Raw genomic sequence first — 13,743 nt, 5'->3', positions numbered from 1 at the left:
GTCTTCCGTTGCAAAGCGACGTCAACGTCTTTGGCTGACTATTTCTCTGCTGATCAACACTACGAATGCTGCTAACGAATAAATTGTAAAAAGACACACCATGTGAAGTTATTTTTTCGTCTTGGCAAGTAGCCTTGTTATAAGCGGGATAATGTATAGAATGTCGCCGGTCATTATCGAAAATAAGCCAATAATGACCGGCGTTCCATGCATTGTATATATTTATATATATTATATATATTTAGCAGGGTAGGCCTAAGTAACAAATGTCGGGTTGAAATCGGGCTCCGGCTCATAATTACAGGGCACAACGAGTAAACCCCCTCATCAAGTGACGTAACTTGATGCATGGTCCGTGTTTACATCCTTTTTATTTAGTGTTTCAATTTTATTTATTGTTTTTGGTGGTGTTTGGTTTTTATTCAAGGGCATTTTTTGTTAATAGTTTGTTTTTGGTTGTTTTAATTTATTCTGGATATTTTAAATGTCTTCCAGACGTCCAGTTCCAGTGTTCTTTAAAAATAAAGGTTTATTGATCTTCGAAAGGGTGTACTTTATCATTATATTAGTTGAAAAACTGCAATATTATCGCTAACCGCAATAATTTCTGGGGCAATTAATCGCCCAGAAAAATGTGTTATCGTGACTGGCCTAGGGGGGACGGAGAGAGAAACACTGGCAGAGAGACTACATTACTTGTACTGAAACTTTGCTAGTCTCTCTTTCAATGCAGCAAAGCGGTCAATGACTTTCTCATTGAAATCACGCATGTTGAGGACTAGTTTCCTCTTCATGGAGAGCATGGCCAGTGCATTCAGACGTTCCTGGCCCATTGAATTTCACAGGAATGTCTTAATTATTTTCAAAGTTGAGAAACCTCTCTCGGCTTCAGCTGTTGTCATAGGAGTAGTTATGAGAATGTTCAACACACTCGCAGTCTCAGAGAATGTCTCCTGGAGGTTGTAGCTCATGATAACCTGGTACAGTGCCAGTGCACCACAGCAGGCCTTGATTCAGGATTCTCATAGATCAGAGACAGCTCCGTCTTGAGCTTTGCCTTGTTCAGCGTGGGTTATGCCTTCACAGTGGCATTCAGAGCCTCAGCAGGAAATGAATGGCAGTACCTTTCAAACATATTTCCTTGTACTAAGGTAGCACTCACAAGGTCGCTTTGGTGTGAGCCAGGATGGTGTCGCAGTCCTCTTCAGACAGCCTCTGCTTCGCCTCTTCTGTCAACGCCGTCCTTGGTCTGTCGGTTCCTGATGGCTCTTGCAGCTGGTCAGAGTCTCTGAATGCAAACAAACCAATAATGTGTTTGTTAGGCTGTGTACAGTACTGTAGTCTACGTGATGCACATCTTCACACTTTATCCAGTAAAAAGATGTCAGCATACCCACTTAAAATGGGAAGGAATGCATAATGTTAGTGTTAAATACTTTTTTATCTATTGTGTTGGTAACTTCACTCATAAATCTATCTACAGTCAAGTATGCATTTAGACAAATACGATAAAATATCAATATAATATGGGCAACATTTTATGTGTGGTTGTTCAAGACACACTTAAGGCATGAGAGTATATACCCACTTAAAATGGGCAGGGATGCATAATGTTAAACACTGTTTTTTAAGCTATCCATTGTGCTTCGCCTAACCAGGATGTCCAGCACTGAGTAAAGCAAGCTAGATTACACCACTGGCAATATATTATAAAAAAAGAACATGTTTTATAAAAAAGAACACAAATAAAGTCTCCTTTCATGCATATGTTCTCATAAAAAAGCTTTGCTTTGAGAAGGATCAAATAATATAAATGTTATCTTACCTTATGGTCTACACATTGCTTGTGAAGCTCTCGAGGGCCCTTTTGATGAAGACTGCATCAAATGCCCTTCTTCTGGAGCTTCTGGTACAGAATGTCGACGTGCGACCTCTTTTTTATTAATTTTAGTCTTGGAGGTCCTGAATGTTTTAATGCCAATTTATCTGAATTGGATCGTCGACTAAAAGGAACTTCTTTCAGAGACGCAACGGAATTGCACACATTAGCAACCGTGTTGAAATTAGCAAGTGACTTGATCGAAGATATCCCTTCGCGCTCTTTGCTCAGTGACGTATGACGCAAGCAGGTTAGGGCGAGTCCCAAATCCCCATTGAAAATGCATTGAAGGCTCATTTTCCGAAAATAATAGTTTTAACATGACAGTCAATGGGAGAATCCTTGGGCGATTTTCCACGTCAATGAATTCGCCCAGAGAGGCGGGACCATTTGAAACGCGACTTGAATCTGACGATTCTGATTTGACAAGGACAGATAATATGTCTAGAACCCTGAAAACTACTTTTGCTGTGATAGAATTTGATACAATTTCTCCCAGTTGGTAGTGCGTCGCCCAAATTGCCCCTATACACCATCCGCCCCTGACGCTGCAATATAACTGTCTCCCCCTGCAGGCGGAGGAAAGAATCCCAACTTTGGAGACGCGTACTACACCGGCAGAGAGTCCCGCGCCCAGACGCTCAGTAACGGTAAATACCCGGCAGGGGGCGCCAATCACCCTCATTACATCTTACTGTCGGGATAAGATTGCTTGTTTTCGAATTATTAGTAAGCTATTTCTTAATCATATTCATGTTCTTCTGATTAATATTTATTACCTTCTAATCAACATCCGTTTTTTAATTCCTCTTTCGGTTGTTATTAAGATTCACCTTCTAATTAAGATAATTTCTTCCATTAATCTTTCATTAATCTCTTGTAATTAACATTCATCTTAATTATTAATTATATTCATTATAATGTCTCCATTGGCTGCGCCTCTGAGTAGAGAGAGAGAGAGAGAGAGAGAGAGAGAGACAGAGGGAGAGGGAGAGAGCTTGCATCACTGTGTGTAAAAGGGAGGGAGGGAGGGAAGAAAAACTAGATATTTATCTGTCTAGAGCCTCGTGCTCACGTTATGTCTCACACTCGGAGCTATCCCTGCTTCTCACGAACTACACACGAGTCACCACCACATGAAACACACTCCTCCATGGCTCATTCTGACAGAATGTCTGCGTAGAACTGCACGATGGGACTCGACTCATCTCAATCTGTTAGAAATTATGCTTTTATTTGTTATGCTATTATGCTACTGCTTATGTTAATGACATAGTATCTTCATTCATGTACAATTGTCATCAATACGTACCTCTCAAGGTTCCTAGAGGGGTTCCAAGGTTCCTACAGTAGCAACAAGGTTCCTAGAGCGGTATATCAAGGTTCCTAGAGGGGAGGGGAGATTAAAGGGATCCTAATAGGACGCAGCCTTCCCCCACTCTCCCTTTGTGTGTGTGTGTGTGTGTGTGTGTGTGTGTGTGTGTGTGTGTGTGTGTGTGTGTGTGTGTGTTCCTAGAGGGGCAACAAGGTTCCTAGAAATGTATCAAGGCTCCTAGAGGGCTATCAAGGTTCCTAAGTTGATTATCAAGGTTCCTAGTTTGTGTGTGTCAGAGAGGCACCCTGTAGAGATCACACAGCCCCCACGAGAACCTTCTCCCTCACCTCGTCTGATGACATCATCGGCGGCTCCAGACGTTCCCTCCCGGGGAAACATCTGGCCGTGATGTCGTCAGTAGAGACGGAGGTCGCGACCTCCCTCTGTTCCACCTGGAATGACTGTTGTGGTGGGAGGAGGTGTGTGTGTGAGTTATTGCGCAGAGTAATAACATCCCCACACACACACAGGTGTTACTGTGGGAATTGTGTTTGGTTGTGTCTGTGTGTGTGTGTGTGTGTATTACGATGGGAATTGTGTGTGTGTGTGTGGTGTGTATTACTGTGTGAATTGTTTGGTTGTACACAATACTACACACATGCTACATATTAATACAAAATACACGCATTAATAGACAAATGACACACAATACACACACGATACGTATCAATACACTCGCACATTAATACTACACAGGGATGATACATATATACAGACACACATAATACGCAAATTAATACCCACAATAATACACAAACACACAATATGTGTGAGTGTATTGATATGTATCGTGTGTGTGTATTGTGCCTTTTTATTATTTGTGTGTTAATGTGTGTACTTTGTATTAGTATGTAACATGTGTGTAGTGTTGTGTATTTGTGTACTAATGTGTGTACTTTGTATTAGTATGTAGCGTGTGTGTAGCGTTGTGCATTAACGTGCGCGTGTGTGTCTCCAGCGAGGAACAGCATCACCACTCTGGGCCGCTCGCTGCAGATGAACCAGCACTGTCTGGACACGGCCTACAACTTCTACAAGATGGCGCTGTCCAAGCGGCTGACCTACGGCCGCCGCTCCGCCCACGTGGTCGCCGCCTGCCTCTACCTGGTCTGCCGCACCGAGGGCACGCCCCGTATCCTTGGTTACCACGGCCGCGCCGCCGCCGGTGGCGACGTTCCGTAATTAGCGGTTAGATGTAGTGTGTTAGCGTTGCGTGGTTAGATACAGTAGGTTAGTGTTGGTTAGTTAGATACAGTAGGTTAGTGTTGGTTAGTTAGATACAGTAGGTTAGTGTTGGTTAGTTAGATACAGTAGGTTAGTTGGATACAGTAGGTTAGTGTTAGTTAGATACAGTTGGTTAGTGTTGGTCAGTTAGATACAGCAGGTTAGCGTTGGGTACAGGTGGTTAGTGATGGTTAGTAGTCTGTTAGCGTTGGATCAGAGAGAGAGAGAGAGAGAGAGAGAGAGAGAGAGAGAGAGAGAGAGAGAGAGAGAGAGAGAGAGAGAGAGAGAGAGAGAGAGAGAGAGAGAGAGAGAGAGAGAGAGAGAGAGAGAGAGAGAGAGAGAGAGAGAGAGAGAGAGAGAGAGAGAGAGAGAGAGAGACCTTAACGGCATCATCCCTCAGACATGCTGCTGGACCTCAGTGACATCGTGCAGGTACGTTACCATGGCGACCGCGCCAGAAAGTCGATACCTCCCATAATAACCCTGTCATCGCCCAGCGCTTTATGGTCTACTCCACCTCGGGTTGGAGGGGGGGGGGGGGGGGGGGGCAGGATGACCACAGATGTCGATCATTAAATATGCAAGGATGATGCCAGGTTAATATTTAACTCCACTAAACGATGAGTGGTGGATTTGTTACGGCCCCTGTAACCGGCTGTGTGTTCAGCCGAGGGTCAGGTGACTCGGGGAAAGATCAATCTGACTTGCATTTACATTTAGGGCGTTTAGCAGACGCTTTTATCCAGAGCGTCTCACAATAAGTACATTTGTCAGAAGAGGGTGAACCAACAGTCGATCTCTGTCGGTACAGTGACGATGTCAATAAAAGCAAGTGCCAAGCACTAACAATTACTAGGTTAACCCATTCCCCGTACCCAACATAGACAGCTAGGATAAGACACTACACAAGTACTATAACTAAGTACCACATACAATAAGTGCGTACATTAAGTGCTAGGACTTACAACAGACAATAAGTGCGTACATTAAGTGCCAGGACGTACAACATGCAGTGAGTGTGTAGGAGGGGTGGGTGTTGTCGGGGACTTGTTACTCCGAGAGGTCCTGACTGAAGTGAGGGGTTCCTGCTAACAAGATGTTTCACCGCAGCAGAAGGAACAACGTAAAGTATTTAGATGACGCGCCCGCTGTCGTCTCAAGCCTTTTATTAACCCCCGAGAATGTGTGTGTGTGTGTGTGTGTGTGTGGGGGGCGTGTCACGTCTGTGCACATGTTGAGGTATGAGTGTGTAAATTTAGAACACACACACACACACACACACACTCTGATTGGTGGGCTGTTTTATTGGCTGCAGCAACAGAGTGGGTCAGGATGTGTAGGGGGGGGGGGGGGAGGGTGCCTCTCCCTGCGTCACAGCTGGTGGGACGTTGATATTTATATGCTGCCAGCTGTCCTGGTGGAGGACTCCACCCCCCCCCCCCCCCCCCCAACCCTGCCTGGGATTAACAGTAAGGAAGTGGTTTTGCAGGAGGGGGCGGTGATCCAGTGGGAGGGTGTGGTCGGGTGGTGGTCTCGGGGGGAGGCTGGGGCTCTGGGAGTGGTCAAGGGGGGGGGGGGGGGGGGGGGGGGGGGGGGGGGGGTTGGACTGCCGGTGAAGTCTGACTGGACTCACCACCCAGACACACTGTTCTGGTGGCTATTTTATTTCCCATGATTCATCAAGACGTGATCTTGTACTTCCTGACAGAAACGAGTAGAAATGTCACGTTGTCTTTAATGTCTGATGACTCACTCACTCACTCACACAGTCATGCCTCGTGCCTGTGTGAGCCATGCTGACGTGTGTAGTCATCAGCTTGTGAGTCGTTATTGGTTGTTCATGTTGTGAGGATCAGACCTGAAGAACCTCAAGGATTCTACACGGAGGCGGGTTGCTCTCGTCTGTAGTCCGTCTGCTGTAGTTACTAGTCTGTCCATTCTCTGTCTGTAGTCTGTCTGGTGTAGTATCTGGTCTCTGTCTGTAGTGTCTCTGCTCTAATCTCTGATCTTTCTGTACGCTTGTCTGTAGTTATATAGTCAATAGTAAATGTTGTCCCCATGCATTACGTCAGTAAAGATGTATTCATCTAGCACTTTTACTTTACTACGCAAACTGTTACAAAGTGCTTCACATGAAAAATACCATGTTGTCTGTTCTAGTCTCTGTAGTCCCTTTTCTGTAGCGTCACTAATCTCATCTAGTCACTAGTCTCCCGTCTCTTGTCGCCAGTCTTTAGTCTCTTCTACCCTCTAGTCTCTAGTTTCCCGTCGCTTGTCGCCAGTCTTTAGTCTCTTCTACCCTCTAGTCTCCCGTCTCTTGTCGCCAGTCTTTAGTCTATTCTACCCTCTAGTCTCCCGTCTCTTGTCGCCAGTCTTTAGTCTCTTCTACCCTCTAGTCTCCCGTCTCTTGTCACCAGTCTTTAGTCCCTTCTATCCTCTAGTCTCTAGTCCAGTCTTTTCTCTCTAGTCTCTTGACTGATCAGCGGTGTCTTCGCCCGCTCCACATTCTGCCCACTGCGGCGTTCGCCCGCTCTGTTCAGAGGCGTCCAGGAATAGCGCCGTGTGGCTCCAGACGGGCCCAGGGAGAGGGAGAGTCCTTCTGGCCCGGGAGCCACACCAGAGAGACCCCCCCGTGGAGGTCTGGGCGGGACAGGCGAGAGTCGACCCACGGTTCACGACCTCTCCCTGGGGGAAGGTTTCTCCCCTCCCACTGCCTGCCCGTATGAAACACTTGACTCCCAGCGGTTGTGTGTGTAATATGACATGTGAATCACCCTGGGGATCAGCCTCTGTTCAGCCAGGGTGGGTTTTGGGTCTGGTCCGATGGCTTCCAGGAACACTGATTCAGTCCTCAACCCCCTGATAAGGGGGAACACACTGATGACGTCACAACCAGGAAGAGGGGTTTGAGCGTCCCCCTTGACTAGATGTTTATGTAGTAGAGATTTTTTTGGGGGGGTTCAGGATGCTGACTTTTAAACAGACTAAACGCTGAGAACCCAACAGGAACTCTACAGAGAGCAGCCTGGTTTACCGCCGTCGTCTCCCGGCTGTCATGGTGATTGTGTCGTGACTTCCTGGTTCTTGTCTCTGCAGGTGAACGTGTACATCCTGGGCAGAACCTTCCTGGTCCTGGCCCGAGAGCTCTGCATCAACGCCCCGGCCATAGGTACTGACCCTCTGCTTACTATTACTGTTGCCCCACACTCCCTCTATTTAGTATTACTGTTAGGGTTAGCCTACACACCCTCTAGTTGCTATTACTGTTAGGGTTAGCCTACGCACCCTCTAGTAACTATTACTGTTAGCCCACAATGCCCATATTACTGGTCAAGTTATTCACAACACCCTGTACTTTACAATAGCTACGGGAATGGTTCATCTGCTAACATCTCATTTTAACTTTAATTACGTTTTTAAAGACTAAGCCCTCTAGTTAATAGAGTAGGATGGCCATTCTGCTGGCCGTTTTATCTGAACACATTACACCAAAGATAATGGTTGTCTCAATCTTTATATTTGGACGTCAGCTGCATTTATTTCCTATGTTAAGATCACAGAAGTTCTTGGTGTAGTTTATGATTTAAGCTACTTAAATACACTACTGTGATATAACATTTGACCTACGAGGGGTCGTTCCCGCAGTGTAGTACTCTCTGGTGAACACAGAGGGCGCTGTTGTCCCTCCAAAAGGAGTTCAGACCAAATGAAGAGCAGTGGACAACGCTGGCTCAGTCACGTGATAACCTTTATGTTTCTCAGGGTCACAAGCATTTAGAACACAGCAGTTTCAGCAGCATCAAGCTGCCAACAGTTTGAACAAATGTTGTTTTTTACAAAAGATGCAACGTTACGGAGTCCGTCTCCCTGGTGCAAAACAACTTTAGTTTTCTGTTTACAGGGAATTCTTCCTTATTTATTTCAATGTTAATTCAAACCCTAAACATGAGCGTTGTTGCTTCTTGTGCGGCCCGTCCAGATTGGCTACGGTATCGCCCGCGTGCGAGGGCCTCCACCAATCCGACGTGAGGATTTTCCACAGTCACTGCTTGGCTCGATCACATTAGCCTTCAGAGCTAATAGCGCTAACAGCATCAGGCTAGCAGCACCCCAACAAGGCATCCCTCGCCGAGGTTCCTGGAGGCTGTATGGAGCGGCGTTAGCTTAGCCTAGCTCCCATCCTGCCGCAAGAAGCTCCGTGCTCGACGCGGAGAGGCGAGCGTCCCTGAACCTCGCTCCTTAAGGCGGCTAACACCAAATCACATCGCTAGCGGGGGAGTCTTCAGCAGCACGACCGGTCACGTGACCCGCGCCATCGTCCTTCTCCATTTCATGTAACAAAAATAATTAAATTAAAAAATAATAACGTTCAAATAAATAGGATAAAATGGCTCCTTCACCGTTTATTAAATAGTGTCTGAGAGAAGTAACTAGGCCGCTAGGCGGGCCGCTACGGAGTGTCGTTATGCTACGTGAACTTAAAGGCTTAAGAGTGGAGTCCGGCAATGTGCTCCAGACTCCCACCCCCCCCCCCCCCCAAGGGGGGTCCCAGTGGCTCATGCGTAGAAGACCAGCTCGGGGATCTGCCCCCCCTGCACCCCGGTGCCGTTGGTGCTGTCCGACGAGCACTGGAACTGGAAGGTGACCTTGCCGCACTGCACCTCGGTCATGCCCTCCTGGCCGAAGTAGCTGAGCTCGTTGCCGTCCAGCACCACGCTGACGGTGTAGAAGGAGTCCTGCTCCACCTGCACCGGGTGCTCGAACCACACCGGGAAGGTCCCGCTGGAGCCGTCGGACACGAACGCCGTGCTGCGCGTCGCCAGCGTGGCGCCCTGCCGCTTCAGCTCGATGCGGACGCCGTACTCGGCCTTGCCGCCGCTGGAGCCGTAGAGGCCGAGGCCCGCGACGAAGACGCGGCGGTCGGCGGCGAACTGGATGCTGTCGCAGCGGCCGCGGTAGCGCCACTGGTTGCTGCGGTACGCCGACGACTGGAAGCGGTGGCAGTGCTGCGGCGCCAGGCCGGCCCGCGGCGCCAGCGGGAAGCCCAGCTGCGGCTTGACGGCGGCCGTGTACCACAGGAACACGGCGTGCGTCTCCTCCAGCGTCAGCACGCCCGCCTGCGCCGCGCCGTCCGCAAACTCCTCCAGGCTCATGGTGGGCAGGCGCAGCAGGTACAGCGCCTTGCCCAGCGCCTCGCGCTTGTTCCCCGGCGTGGGGCTCACCCCCCGCCGCCGGCACTCGGCCACGGCCCAGCCCAGCGCGGCCTGGAAGACCACGGCCTCGGCGGCGTTGAGGGTCTCGCGCCGCAGGATCACCTCCAGCGTGGGCCGGTCGATGTCGCCGAAGCCCTCGGAGCGCAGCGCGAGCAGGGCCTGGGCGTCGATGACCTCCCAGCAGCGCGTGGTCAGCTCGGGCTCCTCGAACAGCCGGCTCTGGGAGAGCAGCACGCAGGCGTTGCGCGCCTCCAGGCTGCTCTCCAGGAAGGTGACGCAGGCACGGGCCAGCGCCGCCACCATGTACTTCTTGGCGGCGTAGAGCGTGGCGAGCACGGTGTCGGCGTCCAGGTCGATCTCGTCGCTGTACATGTACCTGGAGGGGGGGGGGGGGGGGGGGGGGGGGGGGGGGGCAGCAGTGTGTTAGTCCCTGGGGGGGGGCGGGGTTCATTCAGTCCTACGCTAGGGGCCAGGGGCCGGCACACTGTAGTGAGGCGCCCGGGAACCAACTCCAGCAGCAGTGCCCTTGCCTTGCTCACGGGCAGACTTTGTGTGTGTGTGTGTGTGTGTGTGTGTGTGTGTGTGTGTGTGTGTGTGTGTGTGTGTGTGTGTGTGTGTGTGTGTGTGTGTGTGTGTGTGTGTGTGTGTGTGTGTGTGTGTGTGTGTGTGTGTGTGTGTCCACGTTCCGGTTGGATACAGGAAGACGACAGCAGGCACACGCTGTACAGCGCTGGTGCCCTGTTCTGTCGAACAAGCAACTAAACAAAAGCGACCTATTTATAACCGCAACGATGCATTTTTACACTCCTCTTCAAAGGGTGGATCGCTACGGATGGAGACGGCTGGCAAATAATAAAAAAGCGTTTCAAGTTCCAACAATGAGGGGGGAGGACGGGCAATTACAGCACGCCACCGGCGGAGCTTTAAAGGGTGTGTGATAACGCTCTTTGAAGTGACACCGCGCGGCCCGTCGGCTGCGCTCGTGGCGGGTACGGCCCCGGGAGCGTTCCCGGGAGGCGGCCATGCTTACTTGAGCAGGATGAGGAAGGCGGCGGGCTCCACGTCGGGGATGTGGATCTCGCCCGACTCCTCGGCCAGGTCGCCGTAGAACATGGCGCCGAACACTGAGCTGCCCACCGCCAGCACGTACTGGGAGAGAGAAGGAGGTTTAGGTTCATGGACTGGGAAGGGACTGGGAGGGGTTGGGCTCATGTACTGGGAGACAGGGATGGGGTTAGGTTCATGTACTGGGAGACAGGGAAGGGGTTAGGTTCATGTACTGGGAGGGACTGGGATTGGATTAGGTTCATTTAACCTCCTTTGATTTGACCCACTGACGTGATGACTGGTTCTAACTCTGGTGTTACATGTCGTTTGCCTCATTGCATAATTGCCTAATTCATATTTTGGCCACATTATGATATCTAACTGAACTCTATTCTCCCATCCCAATAGGACTTGGGCAATTACGCTATGAGGTTAACTATGTGTACCAAAAAAAAAAAGTATGATGGACCCCTAGGGCAATACCAAAATAAGATGGACAGCTATGACTCTGTGGAATCAGGGTGTCGCTGCCGACAGCAGAACACATGTCGACCCTGAATCCCTTCAAGGAAAACCCTTTCATTGGTGTCTGCGTCCCGATTTAACCCCGTCGCACGCAGAACTGCCATAGACGTCAAACCACAAGAGGTCTAGTACCGGGGCTGGGTTTACCTTGTGGGCCGGGAGCCGTCTCGACTCGCCGGACGGTCCCACGATGAAGTGAACGTCAGCCATCAGCTCGTTGTTGAACATCAGCGCGTTCCTGCAGAAGGAGGAGGAGGAGGAGAATGGAGGCTCAGGTCTCAAATCCTCTCACACTGAAGGCGTCTGTGACTTCTTTTTATTATGATATGATGGATGGACTAAACATGCGGGTTGCACTTCGTCCTCATCTGCTCATGCACACAGGTCGTCTTATTGACGATCTGTGCGCCGAAGGCGTTCTCGTCAAACAAACGAGTGACATGACATTCAATAAGGGGGACATTCATTGAGGGACCAGGGACATTCAACAAGGCTACATGGGCTATCTGGAGGAAGTCCTCTGTCCTACCTCTCCCGCAGAGTCGGGTGACTGCACGCCCAACTCGGCGCGTCCAGGTTGTTGTTGTTGATGTTGTGGTGGGAGGAGGAGGAGGGGGAGATGGAGGAGTTGGTGGAGGACAGGGTGGCCGAGGACCGGTTGACCGGCGAGTCTTTCTCGGGCTTGTCCCCGGCCGTCACCGTAGTGGTGGTGGAGGAGGTGTTGTTGGAGCGCTGGTTCGCCAGGTTGCTGTTGGCGGTGCTGTGGAGTTCGGCGGCCATCCTCTTCCTCTTCGCCAGCGACAGGGAGAACAGCTCGTAGCACAGCGGGAGGCTAGTTCCGCTCTTCTTGGACCTCTTCTTGAGCGTTTCTGGAAGCAGGAGCAGGAAGGACAGACACCTCATGATCCGGCCATGGTGCAGGAGCCTGCAGTCCGCTGTGGGCATCGGCCCGCCTCCGTCCTACCGTCCCGGGGAACGCAGCTGATCGGTGGCTCTCCTCTCCGGGACGGGTTCAGCCGTGTTGACGTCTGAGTGTGGGGGGAACCGATCAGCCTAGACAACGCGTAAAAAGTTGACTAACCGCGGATCAATTGGAAGAGGAAGCCTCGGCGCGTCATGGGGATATATCCGAGCGACCGAGTCCCTTCGCCAACTTCAATGGAAACCACTTTTTCCTTGGACCGCTTTTTTAATCTCCTCCACGGAGGGGATCCGCGAAGCTTTCCGTGGTTTCCCTTTTTACGGCGAAACGGTGATCCGGACGGGCACCGCGCTGATACGATCCTCCGTTATGAACGACCCTTGTTTTCCTCCGACACGCGTAAACGTCGGCAGAAGCAGTAGCGACGTCCGTTCATACGGGATGTGTCCGCTCCGCGATGGGAATCCGATTTAATCGCTGCTGGTGCTGGAGTGGCGTTTTTTTTTCTTTTACTGAGGTCTGTTCTAATTTTTATTTTGGCTCCTATCCCCCCCACTGAAGCCCAGCTGGCGTTAGACCAATGGGATCCGGTCTGGGCGGTGGCGTCAGCAGCACGACGCCCCGCCCCCCTCCTGCAGAATGCGTCAGTGCGCTCCAGTGAAATTCAGGAGATGCAAATCGTGGCTTTTCTTCTCCGTTCCCTTCCTTGCCCCCTTGTCCTCCTCGACGAGCGGCGCCCGTTGTCTAACAGAGCTCGTATTGTCTGCTCCTCCTCCCGGCAGAAAGCTGTGCTAACAAAGTGTTTGTATTGCTTGGATTCTGTCAATGTTTCTCGGTCGACTGGCCACACAATACACGTTCTCAATACACAGTCTGCCGCGGCTTTCTGAGGGCCAATTGTGTTTCGGGGCCAAACTTAAACGAATGTCATTCATAATAAATGAATCGAGACGATATGTGCTAAATATGCAACGAAAAATGTGAACTTTTAGGAGGTGTCCCGTTACATTAGTATTTTTGTTTGAATAGACAAATAAGCCCATTTAGCTGCCGTGGTCTGATTCTTATCGTCATTGTAGAAGAAGCGTTTGCTAATTGCAAAGTAAGGAGAGGCCGAGAGCTTTTGATAGGCATAATAGTCCGGGCGAGAGAGATTGGGGTAGCCTAAATAACGGGGAGGGTGGGAGGGAGGGAGGGAGGGAGACGAGTCTCTCAAATAAAGAGAGAGGAAGAGAGTGAGTCAGGTTGCCCTGCTGAAGAGGGGGAGCGGGCTGTAGTGTTCTAAAGGGGCTGGTAGGTGCGCTCAGCTGACGGGCTCCTCCACCGTGCTCTGACCTCCGGTTACTCTGGAAGTCGGCACTGTTTTTAATAGTTCCCAGGTCCTCTGGGATCCGGGCCGGTCTGGTTCAGTCGGGCCTCCTCCCAGTCTGGTCTCGGGCTGGGCTGGGCTGGAGAGGGCCTGGCTGTGTGGTGGTGGTGGAGGGGGGGTGGGGGGGAGGGGGGGAGGGAGGGATCCTATTTCCAGCCCTGCTTTCCAGAGAAGAGCTCTTTAAACGCA

General features: G+C 50.6%; 2 protein-coding genes across 4 annotated transcripts in view; one reads left to right on the top strand and one right to left on the bottom strand.

Annotated features, from left to right (window-relative positions):
* The window catches only part of brf1a (BRF1 general transcription factor IIIB subunit a), a 58,690-nt gene that overhangs the window by 6,548 nt on the left and 38,399 nt on the right, over positions 1-13,743 (top strand). For all 3 annotated transcript variants that reach the window (XM_030356496.1, XM_030356495.1, XM_030356497.1), the window contains exons 3-6: positions 2,455-2,529; positions 4,213-4,386; positions 4,879-4,910; positions 7,575-7,647. In XM_030356496.1, coding sequence (XP_030212356.1) covers positions 2,455-2,529; positions 4,213-4,386; positions 4,879-4,910; positions 7,575-7,647 — 354 coding nt within the window. The remainder of the gene's footprint in view (positions 1-2,454; positions 2,530-4,212; positions 4,387-4,878; positions 4,911-7,574; positions 7,648-13,743) is intronic.
* LOC115543858 (BTB/POZ domain-containing protein 6-B-like) lies at positions 8,209-12,898 on the bottom strand. Its single transcript, XM_030356498.1, has 4 exons — positions 11,793-12,898; positions 11,411-11,501; positions 10,722-10,840; positions 8,209-10,067 (listed from the first exon to the last, which is right to left on the bottom strand). Exons 1-4 carry the CDS (start codon positions 12,206-12,208, stop codon positions 9,035-9,037), a joined length of 1,659 nt encoding a protein of 552 aa, XP_030212358.1. The 5' UTR covers positions 12,209-12,898; the 3' UTR covers positions 8,209-9,034.

Source organism: Gadus morhua, chromosome 5 (assembly GCF_902167405.1).
Source record: "Gadus morhua chromosome 5, gadMor3.0, whole genome shotgun sequence".
NCBI lineage: Eukaryota > Metazoa > Chordata > Actinopteri > Gadiformes > Gadidae > Gadus > Gadus morhua.
This window is presented reverse-complemented; position numbering and strand designations above follow the sequence as displayed.